Source organism: Thrips palmi, unplaced genomic scaffold (assembly GCF_012932325.1).
Source record: "Thrips palmi isolate BJ-2018 unplaced genomic scaffold, TpBJ-2018v1 HiC_scaffold_18, whole genome shotgun sequence".
In the NCBI taxonomy this organism is placed as follows: domain Eukaryota; kingdom Metazoa; phylum Arthropoda; class Insecta; order Thysanoptera; family Thripidae; genus Thrips; species Thrips palmi.
This window is the reverse complement of record NW_023144627.1, coordinates 9,290,510-9,317,558: the sequence shown is the minus strand read 5'-3', so window position 1 is coordinate 9,317,558 and position 27,049 is coordinate 9,290,510. Positions and strand designations below refer to the sequence as shown.

The 27,049-nt window shown below is 47.5% G+C and overlaps 5 protein-coding genes across 10 annotated transcripts; 4 read left to right on the top strand and 1 right to left on the bottom strand.

Annotated features, from left to right (window-relative positions):
* The first annotated feature begins 2,802 nt into the window (after positions 1-2,802).
* Positions 2,803-10,378, top strand: LOC117645135 (cytochrome P450 4C1-like). Of its 2 annotated transcripts, none has more exons than XM_034385101.1 (12): positions 2,803-2,856; positions 5,588-5,747; positions 5,834-5,940; positions 6,219-6,309; positions 6,375-6,554; positions 6,629-6,698; positions 6,778-6,904; positions 7,147-7,219; positions 7,300-7,409; positions 7,495-7,735; positions 9,487-9,666; positions 10,008-10,378. In XM_034385101.1, exons 1-12 carry the CDS (start codon positions 2,818-2,820, stop codon positions 10,175-10,177), a joined length of 1,548 nt encoding a protein of 515 aa, XP_034240992.1. In that variant the 5' UTR covers positions 2,803-2,817; the 3' UTR covers positions 10,178-10,378. The 2 variants fall into 2 exon arrangements, with proteins under 2 accessions (XP_034240992.1, XP_034240991.1); XM_034385100.1 differs by having other exon boundaries at positions 7,495-7,757; positions 9,448-9,666.
* Positions 10,379-11,380: 1,002 nt separating this feature from the next.
* LOC117645136 (cytochrome P450 4C1-like) lies at positions 11,381-16,144 on the top strand. 2 transcript variants are annotated; one of them, XM_034385103.1, is made up of 12 exons: positions 11,381-11,524; positions 12,837-12,999; positions 13,094-13,203; positions 13,276-13,366; positions 13,450-13,632; positions 13,712-13,781; positions 13,875-14,001; positions 14,212-14,284; positions 14,392-14,504; positions 14,620-14,860; positions 14,939-15,118; positions 15,416-16,144. In XM_034385103.1, exons 2-12 carry the CDS (start codon positions 12,837-12,839, stop codon positions 15,583-15,585), a joined length of 1,521 nt encoding a protein of 506 aa, XP_034240994.1. In that variant the 5' UTR covers positions 11,381-11,524; the 3' UTR covers positions 15,586-16,144. The 2 variants fall into 2 exon arrangements, with proteins under 2 accessions (XP_034240994.1, XP_034240993.1); XM_034385102.1 differs by lacking the exon at positions 11,381-11,524 and adding an exon at positions 12,632-12,766.
* A 329-nt stretch (positions 16,145-16,473) lies between these two features.
* Positions 16,474-19,802, top strand: LOC117645137. Of its 2 annotated transcripts, none has more exons than XM_034385105.1 (9): positions 16,474-16,641; positions 17,545-17,611; positions 17,700-17,831; positions 17,933-18,130; positions 18,203-18,355; positions 18,434-18,496; positions 18,578-18,763; positions 18,851-19,040; positions 19,121-19,802. In XM_034385105.1, exons 2-9 carry the CDS (start codon positions 17,546-17,548, stop codon positions 19,510-19,512), a joined length of 1,380 nt encoding a protein of 459 aa, XP_034240996.1. In that variant the 5' UTR covers positions 16,474-16,641; position 17,545; the 3' UTR covers positions 19,513-19,802. The 2 variants fall into 2 exon arrangements, with proteins under 2 accessions (XP_034240996.1, XP_034240997.1); XM_034385106.1 differs by lacking the exon at positions 16,474-16,641 and adding an exon at positions 16,823-17,180.
* A 1,116-nt stretch (positions 19,803-20,918) lies between these two features.
* Positions 20,919-22,940, bottom strand: LOC117645138 (the record flags this gene model as incomplete). The annotated part of the gene is made up of 3 exons (XM_034385107.1): positions 20,919-22,246; positions 22,321-22,513; positions 22,721-22,940. Coding segments are annotated over 3 exons (600 nt in total), but the record flags the coding sequence as incomplete, so codon positions are not given.
* A 926-nt stretch (positions 22,941-23,866) lies between these two features.
* On the top strand, positions 23,867-26,999 carry LOC117645134 (ufm1-specific protease 2). Of its 3 annotated transcripts, none has more exons than XM_034385099.1 (11): positions 23,867-24,049; positions 24,422-24,628; positions 24,693-24,929; positions 25,006-25,155; positions 25,234-25,327; positions 25,428-25,583; positions 25,663-25,767; positions 25,835-25,978; positions 26,058-26,184; positions 26,268-26,521; positions 26,635-26,849. In XM_034385099.1, exons 1-11 carry the CDS (start codon positions 24,005-24,007, stop codon positions 26,847-26,849), a joined length of 1,734 nt encoding a protein of 577 aa, XP_034240990.1. In that variant the 5' UTR covers positions 23,867-24,004. The 3 variants fall into 3 exon arrangements, with proteins under 3 accessions (XP_034240990.1, XP_034240988.1, XP_034240989.1); XM_034385097.1 differs by lacking the exon at positions 23,867-24,049 and adding an exon at positions 24,056-24,220 and having other exon boundaries at positions 26,635-26,999; XM_034385098.1 differs by lacking the exon at positions 23,867-24,049 and adding an exon at positions 24,056-24,220 and having other exon boundaries at positions 24,705-24,929.
* The last annotated feature ends 50 nt before the right edge of the window (positions 27,000-27,049 follow it).

Below are 27,049 nucleotides of genomic sequence, written 5' to 3'. Positions count from 1 at the left end.
ACGCCGTTGCATCGCATCGGATCGAACGAACAATCCCCTACTCTCTCACTCCCTCACCCCTTCCCCCCCCCCTCCTCCTTAGGACAACTCTCTCGTTCGCACCTTGGACCCGCGCGCTGCTGCAGCGGTGGCGGCGGTAGCGTCGCCTCTCTTCCGCCCTCCTCAGGTAAGGAGGGGACGGGGCAGAAGGGTTCTCCACGACAAAATGAAAACACACTTAAACAAAATCGGACACGTAAGACGTGTCTTTCGAATTTTCGTGTATGCATATCACCCTAGATTTCGCCAGGCCTTAGGTAAGTCTGTCTGAGTATGCTGATCCGAGTGTCATTCGACCAAGGCATGACCGCCACTGTGTTCTGTGCCTTGAAGTTGTCTGTCTGCTGTTTATGGTGCAGGATCAGGATCAGGCAGGACCACCAGGGCGCTCTGGATTAGCAGGTGATTACTACAAAGTAACCGTTCGTGGCGGTAGCCGTCGCGGGTGCGACATAGAGAGAGAGAGAGAGAGAGAGAGAGAGAGAGAGAGAGAAAGAGAGAGAGAGAGAGAGAGAGAGAGAGAGAAGAGAGAGAGAGAGAGAGAGAGAGAGAGAGAGAGAGAGAGAGAGAGAGAGAGAGAGAGAGAGAGAGAGAGCAATCGAATGCGCATGGCTGTCTCGTTCTCTATTCGCTGGCTCCAAAGCATCCTATCTCAAACTGTCCTCGTTTCGGTTTCACACAGCACGACAAACCCCACGTGGTAGGCAACCCAACCCACTCGCCGACTAGAGAGCGTCCAGCCCCTGCCGGGTACGCAACCCACCTCACTCGCCGCGGACTGCGTGGGCCCCTGTGGACAGGCAACCCATGCTACTCGCCAGAAGGCGCAAGGTGCGCCTGCACCGTAGGCAACCCATTTTACAGGCTGGCAGCTGGAGCAGCCGCCCGGCGCTAGGCAACCCCTCCCTCTCCTCTCCGCCCGGCCGAAACGAGACTCGGAGCTCGGATGAGAAGCGCGCGCCGCTGCGCCGTGACTGGGCATTTGTGCGGGAACAGCAATTCATGCCTGTGAGACGCCGCGTGACTGTTCACTATTTTGAACGCTAAATTGAGAGACCAGAGACCGCCAGAACGTCGCACAGTGGGCCAGAAGACCGGCGGAGGCGGCCAAAACTCTAGACGCGTTTTGAGCTCCAGAGTCGCTAGATGGGACTCGAACCGACCATGTGACCCCACCGATGGGTTGCTCTACGAACGAGGAATCCATTGGTGGGGTCACACGCTCGGTTCGAGTCCCATTTAGCGACTCTGGAGCTCAAAACGCGTTGCTATTTGTCGTTGCTCGATTGTTGCTGGCGTTTGCGCCCATTGTATCACGCTCGCCATGCTGTGCGGTTTGCCAGGCTTGCCAGGTTTCCCAGACGCCCCTTCACTTCCGCAGTGTGCTCGCAGTGTGCTCGCAGCGCCTCGCGTGCGCGCGGTGAACGCCCTGAGGCTTGGCGACAGAGCGGTACGCGCGGTACGCCCGCCGATACGAGTACTACTATCTACGCATCGCAAAAACAAACACCAAAAAAAGGAAACAAAAATACTCAAGGTTTTTTCATTCGTTTCGGTGATAGTCAAAGGGGTCCCCATGCCAACATTTTCTGCCGATGGATCCCAGACCGTTACACCTGAGGCCATCATCTGCACGCATCACGCGTACACTGTTAAATTTTTGTCACGACTTTTTTTAACAGTGTAAGTTACTTCAGCCGTTTTCAAGTTACGGTGTGGTCTATGACCCGGGGGAAAGTGGTCCGGGGCAGCCCACACATTTGTGTTTTTATTTTCCAGTGGTGGTCCCCGGCGACTCTAAACAGCGCGCGGGATTCGCACACTGCCGTTGGCAGATGCCGCACGCTAAAACCCGGCATTTGGCCCAATCACGACTAGCGCCATACCACGGCAGTGCACAGAGGGCCAGAAGACCGGTGGAGGCGGGCAAAACTCTAGACGCGTCTTGAGCTCCAGAGTCGCTAAATGGGCCTCGAACCGAACGTGTGACCCCACCAATGGATTGCTCTCCGAACGAGGAATCCATTGGTGGGGTCACACGTTCGGTTCGAGTCCCGCATTTAGCGACTCTGGAGCTCAAAACGCGTCTAGAGTTTTGTCCGCCTCCACCGGTCTACTGGCCCACTGTGCAGTACCAACCGCGGCCCCGCGGCCCGCTAGAGAGAGACTGAGGGAGACCGGCAGGTCGATTCTGGTCGATTCCGAGGAGTCGTTTCTCTGCCGTCTCTGTCGCACTCGTGGGCGTGCCGGCGTGCCCACGGGGAGCGAGAGAGACAGAGCGAGGAGACGGTTGCGAAATGACAGGGTGGCAGTGGGGCTTCGCCTGGCTTCGCGGCGACCTTCGCAAGTCCTTGCTGGACACACGTGGAGTGCGGGGCCGGGGGGCGGTGGGGGGCGGTGGGGGGCGGGGCCGGGGGCGATGACGGGGGCGGCGTGCGAAACGGCCTGGCCGCCCGCCTCCCCCACCCCGCCCCTCGCCGGCCAGACGGCTGGCCAGACGTCCGGCCAGACGGGGGCGGGGGGCGGGCTGGGGCTGGCGGTTACGGCGTTTCGCACGCCGCCCGGGCGTACAGTGTGGTGGTGTTTGGGCGCGCCAGTAGACCAGCGGCACAGCGGCAAAGCGGCAGGCTGCACGGCCGGGCAGCAGCCACTGGCAGCCACAGCGTGCAGAGCAGTGCAGAGCCGGGTCGCGTTCAGTGCGTTCAGTCCAATCTAGCAGACGACAGTAAGTGCGAAACGTGCGCGAGGCCCTGCCAGCGGGTGTGAACGCCAATCTGAATGTGTTTTGAATTTGAATGTGGATGTGTGCGAACTTCGGCAAGTGCGCAGTGTGATTTGTATACAACATGACTAAGTGAAGATGCCACCGTACTGCTAACTGGATTTTCTTGTTTGTGACGGTTGTGTTTTCGCAGTTTCACACGGTTTTGTGCTCTCGTAAACCGGCTGGGTTTACGGCGTGTCCCGTCTAGTCTGGACAGAGAACTAGCGGCAACTAGGTTCACGTTCCACGGCAGTTTATGTATTTTCTCTTTGACTGAGATTGAGTGTGACTTTACGAGCCGCCACCTTTTATTGGTGTGTTATTTTTTCCTAATTTCTGCCGGCACGGTTGCAGGCATCTGTCTTGACACCGGTACTGGTTTATCTAATCTCATCGGGGTCCAAAAGAGTCCACGATGACAACACTGACATGTTAATTTTGCGGACGCACTGTAAGACAGTGTTTTGTTTTCGATTTGTAACTACGTATGGAAGTCCCACAACTTTTCCCGCCATTTTCATAGGCGGAGGGTAGGGTGGGGGAAAAGGGGAGGGGATTGACAGTTCTACTGAGTCATCGTCGCGGTGACAAGTGACCAGCTGTGACACCGGCACGCCACGGCACGCCACGGCACGCCACGGCATGGCACATTCGGGTGACTGGCCCATTGCGTGCATACCGATCGACACTCTAAATGTCTTACGAAGAAATTTCCCATAATACGAAGGAAATGGCGCAAGCATAATACGAAGGTGGTTTTTCTTCGTATTACGAAGGTTTTTCTTTGTATCTTACAATGAAAAAGCTAAAAAGATTCGTATTACGAAGGAATATCGCTTCGTATTATGCTTGCGCCGATTTCACTGTAACATACGAATAACATAGGTCAAATTTCATTGTAAGACATTTAGAGTGGAGAGCTCGTGGTGCCCTCTGGTTCGTTTTTGGGTCACGGACTCGGCCCTGGGACGCGCGCTACCACGCCAGGCCAGGCAACCCACCGACATGATATTGTTTTTTTTTTGGTCCAGACCGACTCCAGTCGGGTCTAAATTTAGCTGCGTCTTCGGGCGTGCCAATGTCGTCTTGCGCGGGGTGCTATCATCGTGTTTATTTCGTTCCTGTCTGGTTTGGTTATCCTTTGTTGCGAGCCTGGGGCTGTTGCGTCATCGGCGGAGGTACCTGAGCTTGTGTTGGTGGGGCCGTCACTCCAGGGCCTGCAGCAGGCCGGCGTGTCGTCTGGGGAAGTACACTGCAGCAGACTGACAGTCTGTCTCTCTCGCACTCATGGGGTGTCCCGTATTGGTGCGAGAGAGACAGCTGACTTGACCCGACGGCCTTGCCCGGCCTTGCCGTGGCACGCGAGGCGCACGAAGCATCGAGCGTGACGAGGACGACCAGTGTCTCTCTCGCTCTTTTGTGCATACCGCTGGATTAATTGGATGCACGACTTAGTTGCCGATCGAGGGTCTTCCCCCGAAGCTGCGTTCGTGATAAGAACTAGGTGCAAAGAAGTCGAGGCGGCTGATGGGGGCTATTTGTGAAGCGCTGGCTGCTTTTTCGATGGACAAACAATGTGTAGAGTGGGAGCACTGTAAAAATGTTGGGTGTTGAGTGGTTAATTTTCTCATAATAATTGCTGGAAACACCGTTTGCAAATTCTCTTTGGCAAACCAAGGTGGGACACAGGGACTCGCCAAAATAGTAAATTTGGTTTAAAATGGACGGAAATGAAATTCATCAGGACCGCGTTTTTACAAGTTTACAAGATTTTAACAGTGTGGTATGTGTATAATCTCTCGTCTAGAGAATAATCTTGCTGATAGGCAGAGAATCAGTGGCGATGGCTCAAGTACTCGAGCACTTTGATCCATCATGCCGCCGCCAAAGTTCAAGAGGCTGCTCATTGCGGCCCACAAAAAAATAAAATGTGATTAATTACTTGGAAAAATGCGGAAAAATGGCACGGGCATGCTGCAGGGCAGCTTGTGGTCTTCGCCAAGCTCCCAAACGCCAACAACAAGCTGGGTTCAAGCCGCACGGCCATGATGCCCAAGTCAATCGCTTCCACCCAAACCTGTTTGGCTCTTCAAGCTCCAAGAAAATGGAGCGTTTCAGCTTCGCCTAACGAATGTGTGCACTTAGAAACAACAGTCAGCTGACTAGCAGCCTAGCTCGGCTGCGATAGGATCGCTGGTATTGTTTTCGTGAGGAGGGGGAGACCAAGGGGAAGACCATGCGCAGTGCCACTAACGTGCGCGCTCAAATGTATTTTTTCGTGGCCAAAATTGTCGTCCGCTGGTGAGTACACTGTCGACGTGACACTCACGCAGAGCTATTAGGCAGTCCTAACCACTGAGGAGAATCGGGTATACAGGTCCCCGGGGGCTTTGGCCGTCAGACGCTCGCACGAGGACACCAATTACCACTACGATGGCCGTGTGAAATTCTGTCCGTCTCGTTCGTGACTCAGCCCCGCCATCCAATCTTTTTATTGACTAAATTGAGTAAAATTCGTTGACCCGAATCCAGGGCTCCTTGGGCCTTGCCGCGCGGCGGGGCGCCCAAAGCAGCGCTGCATCGGCCGCCCCGCCGCGGCCTTGAGATAGCGGTTCGACCTTGACGACCTTGACTTTGACCCCGCGAGTGCGGCTGCGCTTTCGGACCGTTTAATGACTGTCGATGTTTTAGATGACCTGTTGGCTCAACATGACGTGCAAAAAATTGTAAAAAAAAAATATGCAGTTGTAGCCGGTATTTGAACCTTCGACCGTGTTGTCGCAGACGATGGACTCCCTGGTGCTGGCCCTGGTGCTGGTGGTGGTGGCCATCGCCGCGCACTACCTGAAGCGGCGGAAGCTCATCATCGCCATGGACAAGATCCCCGGGCCGCCCGCCTACCCCATCATCGGCAACGTCATGGACCTGTACAACGCCAACTTCAGTAAGGCGCTGGGACCTTGGCTGGGACTCGCTGGCGGAGGAGACTCGCTGGGCTGTTGGAATTATTGTTTGGGTTGCTGTTTCTAGACATGACTGCCGCGGTCAAGAAGTGGACGGACGCGCACGGCGACCTGTTCCGCATTTGGATGGGCGCCCATGCCTTCGTGGTGCTCAGCAAGCCCGAGGACTTGGAGGTGAGGCACAGTGGGCCAGAAGACCGCAGGAGGCGGTCAAATCTCTCGACGCATGCAGAGCTCCAGAGTCGCTAAGCAGGACTCGAACCGAACGTTTGACGCCCCACCGTTCGGAGAGCAATCCATTGGGTGGGTCGCACGTTCGGTTCGAGTCCCATTTAGCGACTCCGGAGCTCAAAACGCGTCTGGAAATTTTGCCGCCAGGCTGAAAATGCAAGCTTTGTTGGTCAATCGGCATTTTTACTGACGATAATATGTTTTGTTTTTTATTCTTTTAGATCCTCTTGAGTAGTACAAAACACATCGAGAAGGCCGAGATGTACGGTCAGTTGGTGCCGTGGATTGGGACCGGTCTGCTCACCAGCACAGGTATGCCAAATAATTGTTTTCTCTTATTTGTGTTGTTGTTTTTGTTATTGTCTTACCATCCGCAGGTAAAAAGTGGCACACCAGGAGGAAGCTGATAACGCCCACCTTCCATTTTAGGATTTTGGATCAGTTTATGGAGGTGTTCAACAGGAACGGCAACATCATGGTTCAAAAGATGTTGGCTGCCAAGCAGACCATCAACGTCCACTCCCTCATCACCTTGTGTACGCTGGACATCATCTGTGGTAAATGTTCAATAATTTGCCTGATTTGAGCCAGTTTGAATTCTAGACTGATTTGAAAATATTGTTTGTGAAAGAAACCGCCATGGGAACCAAAGTGGAGGCACAGAACGATTCAACATCGCCCTACGTCAAGGCAGTTCACAAGTGAGGATCGAAACTACGACGAATAATCGATAATGTGTGGTCGAAGCGATGACTGACTTGTTTTAATTTGTTGCTGCAGTGCGGTGGTCTCGTTCCACCACCGGACCATGAAGCCCTGGCTGCAGCCCGACGCCATCTTCTACGCGTCCACGGACGGCAGGACCTTCAACAAGGCCCTCCAGGTGCTGCACAAGTACACCCAGGAGGTACGGAACCGTCGAACTGGCGGCACGCGTCGCCCCGCGCCGCCGCCAAAACCTTCCCGCGATGCAGCAGCGTCGAAAGGGTTGCCAACCTCAGCCTGCCAGCGAGGTCACTTCCGCAGAGCAAAACCCATTGCCAAGTAGGCAGGCCGAGGTTGGCAACCCTTTCAACACTGCTGCATCTTGCCGAATTTTTTCCTACGTCATGTGACAATGCTGCAACCTAAGCATCGAATTGCCGGCAGGTGATCGAAAGCAGGCGGCGAGAGCGAGAGTCCCGACGCAAGAACTCGGTACACAACGCTGACGACGATTTAGGTGAGAGGCGAGGCACCGGCAGCGCAGCGCGCTTCAAGTCGGCCGACCGTTTAACAGAACTTGCGTTGTTTCGAAACCAGGAATGAAGAAACGCGAAGCCCTCCTCGACCAGCTGCTGGACGCCAACGAATCGGCCGCCAACCTCGCCGACAGCGACATCCAGGAGGAGGTGGACACGTTCATGTTCGAGGTGGGGCTTGAATGATTCCTCGATGGGAAAAAAAAAATGGGTTGCGACGCACTGGTATTTGAACCTGCGACCTCGGCGTCCACAGGGCCACGACACCACCGCCGCCGCCATCTCCTTCCTGCTGTACTGCGTGGCCGCCAACCCCGACGTGCAGCAGAAGCTGGCGGACGAGATGCACGAGATCTTCGGTGACTCCGACCGGCCCGCCACCTCCCAGGACGTCCAGAACATGAAGTACGCCGAGCGCGTCGTCAAGGAGACGCTCCGGCTCTACCCCAGCGTGCCGCTGTTCGCGCGCTTCATGAGGGAGGACCTGGAGATCTCGGGTGGGTGTCTGTCTGCCCGTGTGGCTGGCTCACGGGAGGCCTGACCCACTGTGCGGCCCCCTCCGTGCGGCCGCCCGCTGGGTTGCCTACCCGCCTGACTTGCTTAACCAGCCGGTGGCAACTACTAGGGCCGCCCGTGACCCTCGCAGCCGTTCGGGCCGCTGGACGGGGCGGCGCTGGCGTCGCGCCGTTTTGAGTTCTTAAAATCAAGACAGCTTTTATAGAAACCTTATTTAGACTAAAAGATGTATCGTTTCTGATAGAAAAAAGTACAAGGAATCGATTGGCATGCATGAAATTCGCCGAAAACGACCAAAAACTAATAATAATTGTAAATATACGTGAACAGAGCGACCCAAAAACGCGCCGCGGCAACCTATTTTCAACTTTTTAGTGTATAAGAAGGCCTCGGATTGGTATACATGCTGCGAGGAAGTTGTTCCTCACATTGTAACGAACCATTACCGCTAGGTCCGATTTTTCGATATCAGCCTGGAAAATAATAAAACGGCCCTGAAATATGACGCCAAAATGGCGGCCGGAGCATGTACCATTTACAGGCCCAAAAATATAGAAGTAATCGTTCGATTTCGAAATCTATAACCGTCCTACGCCATGTGAAATTTTGTCTAGTTTCCGAATCTGTGCTCGGATTTGAGATACGTCAAAGGATTGCTGAGATCCAGATGGATCCAATTTTCATTGCAGAGGCCCGGCGGAAACCATCAATTTGGTAACATGTTGAATATTCGTCTTATATGTCTTGTCGTGTTGTCGAGACGACATATTAACATTCCGCAGTACTTACTGACCCTATTTTGATACTCTCGCACCGATATATAGGCGAAAACCTTATTAATTAGACTGAAATGGTTGCAAATCGGCAGCAGCCTATGCCCTTGGCTCTCCAAGTATGAAAAATTTCACAGTCGGAAGCTGTTTGAAAAATAGCCGAATAATCGTTGAATAAAACACGTTTAGCGTATTAGTCACTCCGAGAGTATCAAAATAGGGTCAGTAAGTACTGCGGAATGTTAATATGTCGTCTCGACAACACGACAAGACATATAAGACGAATATTCAACATGTTACCAAAATGATGGTTTCCGCCGGGCCTCTGCAATGAAAATTGGATCCATCTGGATCTCAGCAATCCTTTGACGTATCTCAAATCCGAGCACAGATTCGGAAACTAGACAAAATTTCACATGGCGTAGGACGGTTATAGATTTCGAAATCGAACGATTACTTCTATATTTTTGGGCCTGTAAATGGTACATGCTCCGGCCGCCATTTTGGCGTCATATTTCAGGGCCGTTTTATTATTTTCCAGGCTGATATCGAAAAATCGGACCTAGCGGTAATGGTTCGTTACAATGTGAGGAACAACTTCCTCGCAGCATGTATACCAATCCGAGGCCTTCTTATACACTAAAAAGTTGAAAATAGGTTGCCGCGGCGCGTTTTTGGGTCGCTCTGTTCACGTATATTTACAATTATTATTAGTTTTTGGTCGTTTTCGGCGAATTTCATGCATGCCAATCGATTCCTTGTACTTTTTTCTATCAGAAACGATACATCTTTTAGTCTAAATAAGGTTTCTATAAAAGCTGTCTTGATTTTAGGAACTCAAAACGGCGCGACGCCAGCGCCGCCCCGTCCAGCGGCCCGAACGGCTGCGAGGGTCACGGGCGGCCCTAGTAGTTGCCACCGGCTGGCTTAACTTGCTTTGCCGCCGTCTCTGTTCCCAGGAGGCTACGTGATCCCCGCCGGCGCCAACGTCACCATCAGCTGCTTCCAGATGGGCCGCAACGGCAACGTGTGGCCCGACCCGGAGAAGTTCGACCCGGACAGGTTCCTGGCCGAGAACATCGCCACCCGCCACCCCTACTCCTACGTGCCTTTCTCGGCCGGCCCGAGGAACTGCATCGGTGAGACGCAGCTCTCGAATGAAACAAAGTCTTTGGGCATAAATTCCCGCTTCGCACCAGTGTCTAAGGGGTCGCCAAGCCTGTCAGCCAGACTAAAGGCCGGCGCCGGCAGCCAAAACTCTAGACGCGTTTTAACGGCGCTAGTCCCACTTAGTGACACTGGAGCTCAAAACGCGTCCGAGATTTTGACCGTCTTTACTGGTCTTCTGGCTCACTGTGTGACATAGACTGAGGTTGGCAACCCGTTCGTCACTGGTCCATCGTGGGAACTTTTGCCAACTTTCGTCGCGACGCTGCCCCCCGTTTTCGCGCAGCCACTAAGTGCTCCTCTGGTGTTGCAGGCCAAAAGTTCGCCATGATGGAGATGAAGTCCACCCTGAGCAAGGTGGTGCGGCACTGCAAGCTGAGCCTGCCCGCGCCCAACTACAGCCCCCGCGTCGAGGGCCAAGTCATCCTCAAGGCGCCCGAGGGCGTCATGCTCAACGTGTCGCCGCGCGCGGCGGCCGCCTGAAGCAACGCACACTTGCAGTAATTTATTGAAGAGATTTTTAAATGAGTGATCGAGCATTTTTTTTATTGCGCCCCGCCCCGAATTATGTCCCCCATTTTAACATGATTTTTTAAAAAAAGAAGCGAGATTTGACCGGTTGCCGGTTGTTTACAAGTTGATGTTAAGGAGTAAAATTTGTAATAAATTTGTATGAAAAGAGAACTGGGTGAGCTTATTCACTGCCTTGGAGCAAATTTGATTTGCAATTGTATGGCCGGCGTGCGAAGAGCGCAGGAGACGGAAACTTAGTGAGCCGGAACTGCAGTTTTCTAGGCTGAGAGCTCCGAAACGCATCCTAATGCATCATTAGTACGAAACAACAACAAAAACAATAACAACGTTAGAAACACAGATTGTTTTTCTTGCGGCTGAAGGGCACGGGGAAAATCCTCCTCACTCAGGCTCAAAAGGTAGAATGCCGAACAAACACGCTGTTGGCGACGTCCGATGTCAAAGGCCGCACTCTCATCGCATCGAGTCCATCAAGTGCAGTTCGGCGCTGAAACTGTCGAGATGGCACCACCTGTTCTCTTGCGCTGCACACCTGGGCGGCAAGCATTTGAGGTTCCACTGACCAGCAGACTGATTCCGAGATCCGTCGCTCTGTCTCTCTCACACCAACACAGGACACCCAATAAGTGCGAGAGAGACAGAGCGACGAAAAGGACCCTCAGTCCGGTGGCCTTTAGCAAAAACGAGCCCTGCGTCACACCGAATTGTTTTATCCGAGCGTGCGTAGGCGTCCTATCTCAAGACGTCTCGAGCTATGCATGGTGCAAACATGTTCGACACCAATTGTGTTCGGGCAACTTCAAGTGCCGAGGGTCGGGCGCGAGGGGCAACTGACAATGCTCCTGGGATCACACCGAGGTAGAAAGACTGAGACGGTTTTCAAACCCGAGGAAGGCAAACGTAAACATTGAACAGGACAGCCGAAAACAAACGGCCAGTTTTTCGGGGGAAATGTTCGGGGCGCTACTGCGCTACCGCTCTTGTTCCACATGTCGAAAACCGCGTAGGAACCACCCCATCACTCCAGCGTGACGCCACTTCCAGCGAGCCACGCGCCTGGAGTCCTGGAGCGCCCAGCTGGCGAGGGTCGTGGGTCGCGGTTCTCTCACTCCCACTACCAAGCTCGCATAAATGCCCGCGAAAACAGAGGTGGCCGGTAGCAGCGTTAAGTAGGCTTCTGCCTCAGTCGGGACTTATCAGCCGCGACAGCGTCCGGTCCGGAGCACGCGAGGCGCCCCGTCTAACCACCACCTTGTTCCGGAGGGGTTTGCACACCGCCCTTCGCTCCAATTTCCTGTGAGTTTTCACCAGATTCCGTTTGATAGCAGCCAGTGCTATCTTCCGCTCCCACACTTGACTCACCAGATATTCCCCAAATCTTAGTAGTTGGACTCCGTGGACTCCGTGTCCACTGACGTGCACAAGGTAGGGGAGGGGTTGGCGAAGGAACCCAAAAGGCTCTCAAGGGAAGGTCGAACCGCCCCGAGGAGGCTGCACGCCATTGTCCGTGTCTCCGAGATTCTTAGGTCCACTCTGTTTGACCTCATCCGAGCTCGTCCAGACGTCCAGAGTCCTCTCTTAAGCTCCGATCGATATGCCAAGATGACGCTATTCGGCTCTCACTAAAGTTGCCGCGAAAAATGACACCGTTTCCCCGAAGTCATCCTCGAAGTGCTTGAAACGCACGTAAAGTGCCAAAGGCACCACGCGCCACCGTCCTGATTGGGTGCGTTATCGCACAGAGACCGTTTGCAGACGCAGATTACACTGCTAAATCAGATATTGTGTCCGGATTGACGCAAATGCGACAACTCGGTCCGAGAAGAGTCACTTGAGTGTTGCCGGGATGGCGACGGACCCTGGGCAGAGTTCGGGGGCGGTCGCGTATGTTTTCCCCAGGGACCATGTGTGCTTCCTGGGAGCCCCTGGATTTCCTTGGACCTCCCTGGGTTTTACTGTGCTTCCCTGGGTTGTACTGGACTGCCCTGAAATTTTCTAGGATTAATTCCTTCAGAGAATGTAGAGAATTCTAGCGGCTTGTCTCGGAACTCTGAACTGGTGGTCGAGTCGCGTGCTTTATGCCCGAATCTAGCAAGAAGGCGTTTTTAAGCAGTGCCAGCAGGACCTAACATTGCAACCGTTGGAGAACAGACACTCAGGACCACAAACAGGAAAAAGGGTCCGAAGCGGACAGTCTCATCTAGGTGCGCGTGGATGCTGGCTGACGCCAGCGGGCTCGAGTCCCCGGACCAGCAGTTGATAGGCAGCAGGCTGATTCCGAACCGTACTCCCTTTGCTCTCTCTCTCTCTCTCTTCTCTCTCTCCGCACTCGTGGGGCGTCCTTTACAGGTGCGAGAGAGACGCTCGGAATCGGCTCGCCAGCGATAAGGGGGCCTGCTTGAGTGATTTCCCCCTGATGCCTGTATAAACGGCAGCACCGCCCGCCACCTGTCACTTCGTAACTTGCGGCTGTCGCGAGCGGTGAACTGAAAGCAAGCTGAGCAAGCTGATCCTAGTCTTCGTGCAACGAACAACGCGGTAAATGGCGGGCCAGTGACTTCTTCGCAGTGCTTCGTGGACTGGACTTTGAACCTCCCCTGTTTTGCAGATGGATCCCGTAATGCTGGGGTTGGTGCTGATGGCGCTGGCGTTTGCGGCGAACCTCTTCAACCGGAGACTCAAATGGACGAAAGCCGTCAACCTGATACCAGGGCCCCCCGCCATGCCCATCCTGGGCAACTCCTGGGACTTGCTGTGGACGTTCAAAGCTAGTAAGTTCAAGGCTTAGTTTTTGCAAAAAAAAATTAAAAAAAAATAAAATAGCGAAGCAAGGACCATTGCCTTCACCTCCTATTTTAATTGCAGACCAGACGCAGGCTTTCGACTTCTGGACCAAAACATACGGAGACATCTTCCGAGTGTGGATCGGACATAACAATGCTATCGTAATACTTAGCAAGCCAGAGGATATTGAGGTAATTAAAACATCGACGCCTTCAGTCATACATTCTCAAGGAACAAATGAAATAATGTATTTTTCGTCACAGATTCTGCTCAGCAGCAATAAGCACATAGAGAAGTCTCGGGCCTATCGTCAGATCGAAACCTGGATCGGACAGGGACTTCTTACCAGCAGAGGTACGCTGAGCAAAAGACAGTTGTAAGGCCTCAATTGCGGTACAAAATACGATAAAAAATAATTTTAAATTATGTTTATGTAGGTCAAAAGTGGCACTCGAGGAGGAAAATGATCACACCAACATTCCACTTCCGAATTTTGGACCAATTTGTGGAGGTATTTAACAGAAACAGTCATATTTTGGTTGACAAATTGCTGTCTACAAATGGAAAGACTATCCCTATCCACTCCTTCGTCGCTCTGTGTACCCTGGACATCATTTGTGGTAAGCGTTACGGCAAAATGTATTCTTCTATGCTGTCAGATTTGGCACACGTGTTTCAACTCTTTATATGTCTGTTCAGAAACGGCCATGGGAACCAACGTAGATGCCCAAAAGAACTCCACGTCCTCCTACGTTACTGCTGTCAACGAGTGAGTTTTTTTCCATTCATCACGGTAAATGAGGCCCCACGGCATGCATGTGCACATGAGCTTACCTGAGAAAAATCTTCTTCGAATTTCCAGTGCCACCGTATCATTCCACAACCGCAGTATGAAGCCGTGGCTGAGCAGAGAAGTGATGTTCAACGCCTCGGCAGACGGGAAGACCTTCAACGCCGCTCTCAAAATCCTGCACAAATACACGAGAGAGGTGAGTTGGCTTGGCGATAGCGAAAGCACATAGGGGCGAAAATCGTTTCCTGTGCGCACTTTTTTTTACACGCTTCGCGCAAAAATCACTTGGGAATGAGAAACAACGGCGCGCGGCGCAAGGTGGCGAGGAAGGCCCAAGATCCCCCCCCCCCCCGTTTTCCGCGTGCGTATCCAGCGCATGGTACAATGAATTCCTTACTATGTGCAGGTCATCGAAAACCGACGCCGAGAGCGAGATGCACGACGCAGGAGCAGTCTGTCCGTCTCGGAAAAGGACCTAGGTGCGTTCTTGTCATGTCATGGCTAGTTGCATCGGCAGATCATGACAGTTCTGAGAATGCTATGGGTCGCGCGTGACAGCTAGTGACCGAAGTGTTTTCTGTTTCAGGCTTTAAGAAGCGGACAGCATTCTTGGACCAGCTCCTACAGGCCAAGGACCCCGAGGGGATACCTCTGCGTGACAGTGACATCCAGGAGGAAGTAGACACCTTCATGTTTGAGGTGAGCACAGGGCCCTAAATGAAAACAAAACAATGACAGGCTTGGCATGAAACGCCTCTGTGACTCGCCCAGAAACATTTGTCCAAATATTAATTCAAGGTCCGATTTTCTGCAGGGCCATGACACAACGGCGGCTGCATTATCTTTCATCTTCTACAACGTCGCCGCCAACCCGAAAGTCCAAGAGAGCCTTGTCGAGGAGATGGATCAGATCTTTGGTGACTCAGACCGCGCGGCTACGTCTCAGGATCTACAGACCATGAAGTACACGGAGAGGGTGATCAAGGAGACCCTTCGCATGTACCCCAGCGTCCCCCTGTTTGCCCGCGCCATCAAGGAGGACCTCCCTGTCACAGGTGCGAGGCTTTCTATTGGGCGGGAACGCCCTTTTCCAACACACTTCGGCCTCTCACCATGCCTCTTTATCATTCCAGGAGGCTACGTGATCCCTGCCGGCTCCAACGTCACCATCAGCTGCTTCCAGATGGGCCGCAACCCAGACGTTTGGCCCGAACCGGAGAAGTTCGATCCCGACCGTTTCTTGCCAGAAAACACCGCCCGCAGACATCCGTACGCCTACGTGCCCTTCTCGGCCGGGCCCAGGAACTGTATAGGTAAGAGCCACCTCCTGAGATCTTTCTTTGAGGTCCCTTTGCTCCTTCCTTCTGCTTGGTTCCGAGCACTATGATTCCGTCGCTGTCTCTCTCGCACCCATAGTTCCACAAGATAAACAATTCTCGGAATCAGTTTGCTGTCGGTTTTTTAGTTTACCTTGCTCCTAGGCTTTGTTTCATCGGAAATTTAAATTTAGCCAAAAGCGAGCCAAGAGGAAGCCGGAAAGAAGGAAGCTGAGAGAAACAAGTATCCATCTGGATAACTCGACATACAATAATGACTGGCTCAATTTTCAGGACAAAAGTTCGCCATGCTGGAGATGAAGTCGACAGTGTCGAGGGTAATAAGGCGCTGCACTCTGAGCCTCCCCAGTCCCGGATACAAGCTCGAAGTGCAGGGCCGGCTCATCCTCAAGTCCACGGACGGCGTACTGCTCAAGGTCTCGCCAAGAACTACCCAGTCATGATCCTCTGCCTCTCTAGTATTCCGATTGGACGCCCAGTCGGGCCACCTAGTTGAACCCTGTAATCTCTGAAGAAACCGTCTTTTGAATGATGCCCTGCACTTGTGGTGGAGGTTGCGGTAGCAAGAAGGGGAGGGGGGATGGCTCTCTATGTATGAGGTGGGGGTGGGGGGTTTCATCGTCATCTTATTGTGAATTTCCATCTCCTACCAATATTATGTTGTTTCTTTGCAACACCCGGTATCTGCTATTTTTAACTGAGTACAAGCCAAGAATGAACTGCACCAGCCATGGCAACAATGTGCAGCCTGACAACAATGTGGCTGCCATAACACTCTTAGTTTCGCACACAGAAAGGCTGGTTAGATAATTTACAGTGGATTACTGAACTGTATCCCGTGGTTCTGATTCATCCACTTCTTCTTCTTCTTCTTCTTCTTCTTCTGCTTATCTCTAGCTGTGGCTATATGCAAAGTAAGATATTTTTATATTTAAGACTTAGTTAAGAAACATGTAAATTATATTTTGTACTGAAAAAATAAAAGCCAATGTGATATTTGAATGATTGAAATTTATTACTAAGTTAACCTAACCTAACCTAACCTGTGTCCCGGAACTACATTTGCGTGCCTCGCCGCAGTGTAGCCGCAGAGGTGGCGCTGCCTGGGGGCGAACTTCCGGCACTGCCGCCCCATTTCCAAACCGCTGGACTGAGTGAAAAGTCGTCGGTAGAACAAAACATTTTGATCTTGAACAGAAAAATACCTCAACACTGTATCTAACGGTATCTTGAGTTTCGTTTTGGCTGAGTGATACGGCTCGGCTCACCCCCCACCACCCCCCCGCCACCCCCACCACTCCCCGATGCGACGGTGCTGCCTTTTCAGCAGCGGCCAGTGGCGGAACTCAGCTGTAGCTAAGTGTTACAGCTTGGTAAGCTAAGCTAAGATCCGCGGTGAATCATCTTACGAAGGAAACGGGCTTATCTCCCTCTCCATGGCTCCAGTGCTGGATTGCTAGATCCATCGCTAGTAGACCGTCCATCAACAAAACAGCCAGGTATGAATTTCAGGCGTTAATTCTCTTTTAGAGACGTGAAAATGAATTCGTGACTTACACTGCTGTTGAATTTTAAGTCTTTTGAGGAAACATTTTCCTTTCTGATAGCTGCTTGAGAACTTCTTTGCCTTACGATGCTCAGCTTATTTTCGATTGAACGAGTTTCACGGTCGCAATTTTCTGGATAGCGCCTATGATGTTGCTTTGTTATTGTTTTGAATGAATTCCTCTGGAAGCATTTTTAACTTTCGTGATAATTTTGCTCGATTAAGAAGGCTTGAAGTAGTTAACTAGGGTTATGAATTGAATTTCGCGATTTTTTGGAATAATCCGTTATCTGGCCATGTTGCCTTTAACTGTGATGAAAGGAAGGTGTACGGGGGTTGAGGTTATAAATTTGGGGGAAGTCGAAGATGAGATTATCGGTCCTTTGTTCCATAAAGCGATTGAGTTCAAATAGGGTTGTCTCGCTTTTTAATGCAGCCAACACAAGTCGGTATTTATTGCAATCTTTCGAAAGACGTCCGTCTTTAGGACAGGTACATCAGAAAAAATACTTTATTTGTATTTTCAGGTTAGGTGCACTTCATTGTCTATTATTTACACTAAGCCATCTGATAGAATTTACATTCGTTTCGCCTATGTTACTTGTTTGAAAGGCAACTATCACCTTTTCATGTTGGGACACTTTTGAGTGATTCTTCATAACCATTTGTCATCCTTAAGTTATTCTTCTAAAAAAGTTCCAAAGGGTTGGGGAAAAAAATTATCCTTCCTCCCCCTCTTCTTAATTTTTTTTTGGCTGACTTTTCAAATTTCCATTCATTTTCTCGCTCTTTATTATTATGTCAATGTTATCTTGGTTATCTTTATTGCTCATATTTGTCTGCTTCTAAATTTCAGAATGGTAATATATCTTCCATTGCTCTTTGCGGAGGGACGGCCTACGAGTTTGGAAAAAATCACCATTGTAAGATTAAATTTATTCTACATACGTTCCCTTTCATGGCATCCTTTAAAAATTTCCTCTTTATCATTTATGTATTTCTTTTCCCCAGAACCAACTGGAAAAATTTATCCCTTTTATGCTTTCGTGTTGCCCTGATGTCTCAAATGGACCTCCACTTTGGTGGTTAAGTGCTGTGCCCTACAATGCTCCCCTTACCAAGGTTCCTGGTATAACACCTCAGGTAATTTTGTGTCATATCTCATTAATCTATAAAATAACATTGATCTAACCAATGCCATCGCCTTTGAAAAACACAGCCTTATTCTTTGTTTCTTCTTTCAGCGATGGTTAAGTTTACTTAAACAACTTGTATGCAGGTGCTATGAATTTCATAAATGTGAGCACCTCCTGAGGTTTTGTGCAAGGCTCTGCCAGTTGCCTCCAGACCGACTTCATTTTAAAGAAACTACAGGTGGCTTCATCAGCATCATTAATAAGGCCAACAATAAGCTTATTGTTACCTTTAAAAAGAGGAACAAAGTAAGTGCATTGTGGTTAGCACCCATACTTTACTAGTATTCTGTTTACTCACACAACTATTATGCTTTGCAGATTTATGATCAGAAGAGCTATCAGGCCACCAGTCCATTTAAAAGCCTGCTTCCCGTCAAATGGAACAACCAACCACCAAGAGAGCAACCCATTGAAGATATTTATCTTTGTAACTATTGTGATTGCGAGTTCACAAGTGGGAAAGATGCTATTGTAAGTCTCAGCTATGTATGAAGGTTTTGTCTCATCATTATAATTTGTCACCAAACTACACTTTCAAATGATTTATAGGCTCATGAAGTTGTTTGTGAGGGCAAGGGAGAGGAAGACACCCGAAATGAGGCCTTAGACCAGGTAAACTTCTTCATTTTTTCATGAGTTTATTTCATTGTAGATGTTGTTTTCAACTGTGTAACTTATATTCAATGATTGCAGACTGCTGTTATGAGGTACTTTGGACTTGCTCCTTCAAGAGCATCACCAAAGAAATTATCATCAGCAACCAAACGTGGAACTTCTGTAAAATTGACAGGCAGAAGCTACATGCAGATCCCTTTCTCCTCTCCTCTTGGGATCAAAATGGGGGCTAATGTTGCCAAGCTTAGCAATGAAATGAAAGTAGTAAGTAGATGGTTGTCATATCATTACCAATTATTCTTTTTAGATTTAAGTATGGTTTTTAATTTGAATGTTTCTAATGTTCTTTAGGAATACTCAAATAAAATTGAATTGAATTGCTGTATGAAAAACACAAGCAGTAACAATGCCAATCAAACAAGAAGACCAAGAAGGATAATGGCTGCTCCTCGTTCTAGGAAATTTAAGAATGAATTTTGGTCCCACACCTACTGCTTTAACAAAGCTCAGAAAAGGGAACAGTTAATGACTCTGAAAACTGGTGAGAAATATTAGAAGTAATGAATAATAATATTTAAAAACTGTGTAACTGTTGATTTTTATCAATTTTTCTTCTTCCAGGGCTTAATAAACGTGCCCGGCACTTACTTAAAAAGTGTAAAAGAGTTGCTGTTCTAGTTGAGCGTCTTCCTCTCCTAGACCCGTTGGCAATCCATGCAGCAGCATCTTTATCCCACCAATATCCAATCAGTACAAATAATGATATCAAAGAAGATGAAGCAAAAGCTATTTGTATAGATCTGACTGATTCAGATGATGAGAACTTGAAAGAAAATTGTGGTGTTAGTTCCTCTGATGTTTTTTTAAATAGTTCAAACCACAAAAGACCACCTCTGCATGAATGGAGCATGACACCTACTAGTATTAGACAGAGTTCAGAGTCAGTCAGTGCACCTATATCAAGTTTTACATCTTTGACAACTTCTTCACTTTTGCCCATTCCTTCCTTATAATAAGTAGTGCATTCAAGTTATTGATGTACTGTTCATTAAGTTGCGAGGCATTTTTGTTGATGTGTAAATCCTTCATGTTTATAGTGTGCAGCATAGAATGATTGTTTTTAGTCCCCCCCTCTTTTTTTCTATAACTTTGCAAGAAATACAATTAAGTATATATTGAAATGATTGATTTGTTACACTAAATATCTCTATTATTAATTGATGTTATTGCTATCGATGTTTCTCTTTGTACTCGTCAGGTTTATTTTAGCATTTGTTCATTAAAGACCTGTACTGCCATTTTATCAAGTTTTTCAATTCTAAGGTGATTTCCTTAAGTTAGTATTATTCAGAAAAGTGGAAGGCATTTGAAGTGTGTTCTAGTTCTATCGTTTCCTGAAAATTAAAGCAACTAATCAGTATTTGCTTGGATGGCAGCTGGAATGGTTGGTTCTGTTATTTGCCATTTTATATGTATGTTTGAGCCTTAGAAACTGCATGTTTCAGACAATTTTTTTTTTTTGGTTAACCTTTTTGTAGATTGCTAATGAGTGCTTTAATTATGTAAATATTCACTCATCGGGCTCTCTACCACAAAATTTTGAGTACTTTTTATTATTTATATTTTTGTGTATGAGCCAACAGAAATCATGTCTCTTCAGTGTTAGGTTTGTTGCTTAGCCATGACTAATTAGTATCTGGCACTGATGGAGGATCTGCATGTTAATATACAGCTAATCAGTTATGATTTGCCATGATTAGCTCTATGATATGTGTCTTTTATTATTTCCTTTACAGACTTCCATTTCATTATCAACTTCCACCCTCCTATTTTAAAATTAGCTTGTTCCCTTAATGAGCAGTGTGGTAGGACCAGTGTCTCAATTAGCGGTCTTTCTTGCTTTTTCATTAAATGTTTTGTTGAAGAGTAAGTGTAAAATGCCTCTTCTCCAGTGATTTTTTTTCTTTTTTTAAAAAATTTGTTATTTTGTGGTATTAAGACTTAGTATTACTCCTTTTTAATGGTTGGAAAACAGACTTGTGTAGCGTTAGCACATTAGGCCTGGAATAGGATCTACTATGTAGGTAATTAGCCACTGTGCATGATGCACATCACGTTTAATGATCTATTATTTTTACGACAACTCTTTGTTCATCAATTTTTAACACTATGTTGTGTTCAAATGCCAATTAGAGTCAGTACCTATTTTGGCAAGTGCCTGTGATCTGATTAATTCAACTGTCTTATGTTTCTAGTGTACATAGAATACTTGATCCATTTTGGAAGTGAACTGAAATAAAATATATATTGTGTTTTCTTATAAAAAAAGTGACAAACAAACACTGATTATTATCCCCTGATCCAAATATCACCAGGCAACTCAACACATGCATCTGACCTGCTTACGAAAATACATAGGTAAAGTTCAACTGAATCAACTCTTTATTCCTCACAGGGAGGATAAGATAAGATAAGCATTGTAATACATCCTTCACCATATAATCTATATTGCACAATTTGTATCAGATTTATACACAAGTTTTTCTTAGTCCCCCATAAATTTAACAAAAGGCAGATAGATTTGAAGACAGAAAATTAATACAGGGATCAAAGTACAGATACAACACATTTGACCAGAGGAAATGTAAGTGCAGTTTGATGGTGAAGCAACCAACACGAGACACATAGACGTGGTGACATAACAAAACTGTGATGAAGCAAATGGACTAGAAAGTAGAGATCCGCGACATGCGGTCCGCCATTGACACACTGTTGGTACATAAAATTAAAGAAGCAAAGTTTGAAGCAACTTTTCTTACAGAAACAGTTGAATTGACATTCGTTATAATCGGCCCTGATTTAAGGTTTAATGGGCTATGGCAGTGAGATTGAGTTGCGACATTCAGAGACCAGAGCATCACCCACCCTCTCTCTCTCTCTTGGCCTTTCTCCACACACGCACACACACAGACACAATCAAAAGAAGTGGGGAGATGGTCCTTCAAAAAATTGAATTTGAACACAAAACAGTGCTATGCAAAAACATAAAACTCATAAAAGGCACGTTCACAATGATATAAATACATAATGGCTTTCACGGATTTGAAAACAAACATTTGATTGGTTCCCCAATTACACAAAAACACACACAGACACACACACATACCAATTAAAAATGTAAAATGGGGAGAAAGAAAAGAAGGGCAGAAAATCCAGATGTTGATTCTTTCCTGTTGAGCTTAAGATTTCCCATGGTTCAAAACAAAATTAACAATGTAAAACAGAGCTAATTTAGCACTTGATAAAACATATTTGCCAATGAAATTACCCATAGAAAAATTAAAGTTAATGTACAAATAATAAATAAACTTGATTGAGCTAATAAAGCTATTGGTGACTTCACAACTATATTTCAGACAGGACAGTAAGCTGCATGAAAAAAAGAAAAGATATGCTGAACTGAAACAAGTGAAAATGTGAAAAGAAAACGAAGAAAATGAACCAAAAGTGGCAATGTATCACTTCAGAAAACAAATAACTTGAACATAAGTCTTGATGGATCACATTTTCATGACAGAAATGCTTACTTCAACCTCTAAATTACCTTCATACGAAAAGATTTCAGCCTGAGATGAGTCAAATACAAAAGCATCATCCTTATGTATCACAGAATTTTCATGAAGTGCTCTTACTGTTGTAGAATACGAAGATGTTCTTGCCATTTTCCCTCGAGTCTTCATCGTCATCCTGAAACCCAGAGAGAGAGAGATTAGCAATTTAATTCTACCCCAGGCACAAAGTTAACAGACTTTCACACTTACTTATATTCAAAGCGATCAGCATCTTCCTGCTGGCCAAATAATCTTACAACACCATAAAAGTTAGGGTATTTATCAAATCTTTCTATTTTCTTGATCTCAACAAGAAAGTTATAGCCTAGACAGGTTTGTAAACTGCTCCAATACAAGGGAGAAGCCTTCCTCCAGCTTTTCAATACTATGACAGCATTTGGACCTGGAACAAAAATCAGCAATTAGGGATAAAGGGGACTTGAAGTAATAGTTCAGATTTTCAGGGGCTGTTTGCACCACACATACAATTTTGATGTCACTAAAACCCTGTTAGAACAACCATGCATGCTGAGTTGAGAAGAAAACATGGTTTCAGCGACATCAGAGGTGATAGCAGCCCCTAAAATATGGTGGATGAAAGGAGGTATACCTGTCACACGGTTGACCGACCGATGGCCCTTGGCGATGTGGTCCACAGATTGACTAACTGAACCCCTCCACTGGCAGTTGTTGTCCCAAGCAACTGGACAGAGATACAGGTTGCATGCACTGGCATGCGCTGCAATGACATTAGCTGAGAGTTTCTCCTGGCAAATTGGGCAGACAATAATTTCATCAGAGGGGTTCTTTTCTAGTCTCCGAGAGCTGTTTTATTGGTCCGCGTTCGAGGTAGGCATGGTGTCTGTGGCGCACTTCGTTGATTGGCCTGTCTCGTCAGTCTTGTTGAAACCTTGGTACTCCGAGGCGTTGAACTTCTTAGCATGAGGGGGTTCCTGGCTTCTGCAGACGCACTTGAGCCCCTCGCTGTACCTGCGCGCACTGCACTGCAGCTGGACTCCGAAGCTCTGGATGAGGTGACAGAGCGAGATCTGCGACGTATGCCCTGCACCAAAATGAGGTTGACTCCGTCGGCAGGGTCGGAGGCATTCGGCGCAGGCAAAGGCACCTGCCTTGAACGCAACTGCCTCACTGCAGGCGCAGGCACACTGGTGGGCGTCAGGGGAAGGGGAAGGGCTTGCTGCAGGGCCAGCTGCAGGCCTGCGCCCGGAGGGGCTTTCTTCGAGGTGGCTCTCGTAGAGGCTCTCGTGGTGGGCCTAGGCCCGGAGCCGGAGCCGGAGGCGCGCCCACCGCGTCCACGCGCGGCCGCGGCCCGCGTTTGAGCCACCGTCCTGGTCCCGGCCGAGGAGGCCGAGGGCCCAGCATTCCTAACCTGCACGCAACAAGGAGAACAACAAACGTTATCCCAGCGAAGAACGAACGGGAAACGCAGCGACGGAATGGTCCTGCACTGCACTGCATGCCCTGCAATGGAGGGACAGCTCACCTGGCGAGGCATCTCGACTCTGACGAAGTTTCAGCGACTTTGGACCATTAATCTGGACGACACTGCTGAACCGTAACCAAAAACAAACTAACAATACCAATACCAATTTCTATTCTCAGTGTCTGGCCAACCCTCCGAACCGCAATCACGCTCTCTCCTCTCTTGTTTGTCCTCCCCTCCCTTCCCCTCCCCACTACCCCTTCTCCGCCCCTTTCTGCAGCGAGGCTATCTCTTCATGACTATGGGAAATATAACAGCTGTTACCACTGTTGCCGTTGTGCTTGTGCTGTACAGAGCAGTGTCAAGTGCATTGAATGAATTGTCAACATTATAGTCTGTTTGTTATTGTCCGTGCAGTCACTGACAGTGAACGCTCTCCTCTGAACGAAAATGCCAAGTGCACCCAAAGTTTTAATCGCTTGCGATGTCATAGCAGTGAGTATGACGAAGAAAAATTGGGAATCTTTGATCCACGACACTAGGTTGTCTGCTTCGTACACGTCATGCAGTGCAGTGAACCCAGCAAGAACTATCCTTAACTCACTGCAGGAAGTCATCAAATTTGATAGAACTACATCTCAGCCGTCTCTTCGACATAAATCATTTGTCCTGTCCATTCCGTCACTTAATGTCCTCGTCATAATTCTCTAATTATAACCTTAGCCACCATAGACATATGGTTCCTTGTAAACAAAACTTTCTAGTACTGTCGTGACATGTGTTTTCATGAACGCGCAATTGAATACACGTATTGAGTGTTGTCATCACCGAGTTAGTGTTAATTGGACTCCTTGTTGCTTGTTACAGAGACTTAAACAGCTAGACGATGGAGTTGTAGGAGGCTTGTTTGGACATTTTCACGATGGGACCTTGGTCGTCCAAGGTATTGGTATACAAACTGATTCCAATCCGTCAGTGTCAAGTTTCTTGAAGAATGTACCTTCAGAAGTAGAACTTTGCGGTGGGTTTACCACTGGGGACAAGGTTGAAGAGGCACAACATTGTTTTTCCCAAGTAAGTGACAATTTTAAAAATTGTTTACAAAAATTCAAGTTGTTTACAGAATGAGTTTTTAAAGTTTATTTTACAGAGTGAAGGCAAAGTCGCATTTCCTCTTCTTCTAAGTTGCGTGAAGAATGAATTGAAAGCCCATTTTCTACTAGATGGGTCTATTTCAGGAGTTAAATACTCTACAGCCACAAACGCTCAAATTGCCTCTGCCTTCATTTATTTTCGCACCAAGGCAGAATTTGTTATTGATGCAGAAACAACTCAACAAGGCATCAAAGTCGCACTTGCAAACTTCAGGCAAAAGGTCTTTTACTTTGATCTTATTGATCTTATTGAAGAAGTAGATTATATTATCATCTCCTACATTGCTTCATTTGCAGGTTTTATCTAATGATGTTGCCTTTCTCCTCCCATCAAACCGTTTGTTTCTGATGGGGGCAACGAGTCAAAAAGTTTCTGGGGTGCCTGGAATCACTGCTGATCACAAGATAAAAGATCTTCTTGATTCTGAACATGACAATAAAGAATATGTGAGTTTTACAAGCCATCGATCTACCCCTGCTACTCTTCTAGATTTCTTTTGCTCATATCTTGCTTTTCAAATCTAGGACATCTTACTGGCTCACATGCACCTTAAGGGGACTAAGGAACAGGGAAAAGAATATGTTCAAAGTATTGCTCCACTTCTCCGACATGTGAGACGTGGGTATTTCATCAGATTGTTTTTGTATTTGCTTAACTTTTTTGCAGCAAAGGACTCTTGCATTCCCTTGTCATTGTTGGCTTCCCATAAATTTTTCAGGTTCTTTTGAAACGGCGAATATAGTAGTGAAAATAGATGTTCTGTCACAAGTTCATCGGAATGCTAAAGTAGGAAGTCTATGTAATGTTTTATCCAAATCCGTTCTATGTGGACTGAGGCTAGTTGAAGAAAGCTTATCACATCAAGTTTCTTCAGGTATCTATTCTTATTTTGCACTTTAATTTATTATGATAGTAATACACTGTGTCTAACATTTGGATCTTTTCTTTTCCAGACAAGCAAAACATTTCCAATCCTGAGATGTACCATTTCCTTCCAGTGCAATCCAGCCTCTTTATTTCAGCCATGTACCCCAAAAGTTCATCTGATGCCAATTTGAGTAAGTGCACTTCCGGAGTAACTTTAGTCTTTGTGTACATAGTAACCTAATGTGTTTCTTTCATCAGAGAGGCAGCGTGAACTTCTGCACCAAAGTTTTGGATATGCCCTTGACCAACCACTTTTCCGTCGGTCTCAATCTTATAAATTCCCAGAGGAGAGGGCTTCAGGGGGCCCCTTAACGAATCCTCATGAAGGATTGAATTCTGGAGGCAAGTGTCACTTCTGTCCCATCCCATCCCTCCCTCTTCCATTTTCTTCTTTTAAAGCTTTCTCTTCTTGGATTTCCAGTGAAAGAAGGACAGGCATCTGTTGTAAAGGGCTTGTACAGCTACCATCATTACATGCAGGACCGTTTCGATGATAATGGTTGGGGCTGTGCCTACCGCTCATTACAAACAATTGTGTCATGGTTTAGGTAGGATATCCATTGGTATTAGTCCAATCATACTGCTGTGTTTTGTGATGAAAATTAAGTGAAATTTACAATATTGTCGTCAGGTTGCAAGGATATACAGAAATTAATGTTCCCACTCATAAGCAAATCCAAGAATGTCTAGTGAAAATTGGTGATAAGCCATCCTCTTTCGTTGGTTCACGTAAATGGATTGGATCAACAGAAGTGAGCTTTGTGCTGGAGACTATGTTAGGTGTCACCAGCAAAATATTAACTGCTAGCACGGGTGAGGAGGTCGGAAGTTTAGGTTCTGAACTTGCTTACCATTTTCAAACACATGGCACACCGATTATGATAGGTAAGGAAGAAACCAAATGGACTCAATTAGTCATCTGTTGTTAAAATATTACATCGATAACTTATCTTTTTCTTGAGAATGAATATGAATGTGGAACCTTTTGTATGCTTCAGGTGGAGGAGTTCTTGCACACACAATTATAGGTGTGGACTTCAACCGCTCGACTGGGGAAATCAAATTTCTAATATTGGACCCGCACTACACAGGAGGAGAAGATATTGCAACCATTACAAGTAAAGGATGGGTAGGGTGGAAGGACAATAAGTTCTGGACAAAAAATGCTTTCTACAACTTGTGTCTCCCACTAAGACCCATAGGTGATATTTAAGTCACAAGAAATACGTGACCAAGTGGTTTTAAGCATCATTGCCAAATTTTGTGTGAACTGTCGGTCACCTCTGCTGCATTCTTGGCTTGCGTCAGCCTTCAATTTTTAATTTTTGTCAAGGAATAATCAAAATATATCATTTTTTAAAAAGTCTGAATTTTTACTGACCTGTTGGGGTGAGGATTTAGAGAATACCACTG

Bases quoted from the DNA above. Each gene is read 5' to 3' on its own strand.
- LOC117645135 (XM_034385100.1), top strand. From the start codon at position 2,818: ATGTGTTTTGAATTTGAATGTGGATGTGTGCGAACTTCG. The intron at 5,748-5,833 runs GTAAGGCGCTGG...TGCTGTTTCTAG, and splicing joins CCTGTACAACGCCAACTTCA to ACATGACTGCCGCGGTCAAG. The intron at 9,667-10,007 runs GTGAGACGCAGC...CTGGTGTTGCAG, and splicing joins CGGCCCGAGGAACTGCATCG to GCCAAAAGTTCGCCATGATG.
- LOC117645136 (XM_034385103.1), top strand. From the start codon at position 12,837: ATGGATCCCGTAATGCTGGGGTTGGTGCTGATGGCGCTGGCGTTTGCG. The intron at 13,367-13,449 runs GTACGCTGAGCA...ATGTTTATGTAG, and splicing joins GGGACTTCTTACCAGCAGAG to GTCAAAAGTGGCACTCGAGG. The intron at 14,285-14,391 runs GTGCGTTCTTGT...TTTCTGTTTCAG, and splicing joins CGTCTCGGAAAAGGACCTAG to GCTTTAAGAAGCGGACAGCA.
- LOC117645137 (XM_034385105.1), top strand. From the start codon at position 17,546: ATGGTAATATATCTTCCATTGCTCTTTGCGGAGGGACGGCCTACGAGT. The intron at 17,612-17,699 runs GTAAGATTAAAT...TCTTTTCCCCAG, and splicing joins GTTTGGAAAAAATCACCATT to AACCAACTGGAAAAATTTAT. The intron at 19,041-19,120 runs GTGAGAAATATT...TTCTTCTTCCAG, and splicing joins GTTAATGACTCTGAAAACTG to GGCTTAATAAACGTGCCCGG.
- LOC117645134 (XM_034385097.1), top strand. From the start codon at position 24,056: ATGACGAAGAAAAATTGGGAATCTTTGATCCACGACACTAGGTTGTCT. The intron at 24,930-25,005 runs GTCTTTTACTTT...CTTCATTTGCAG, and splicing joins TTGCAAACTTCAGGCAAAAG to GTTTTATCTAATGATGTTGC. The intron at 25,768-25,834 runs GTAAGTGCACTT...TTCTTTCATCAG, and splicing joins TTCATCTGATGCCAATTTGA to AGAGGCAGCGTGAACTTCTG.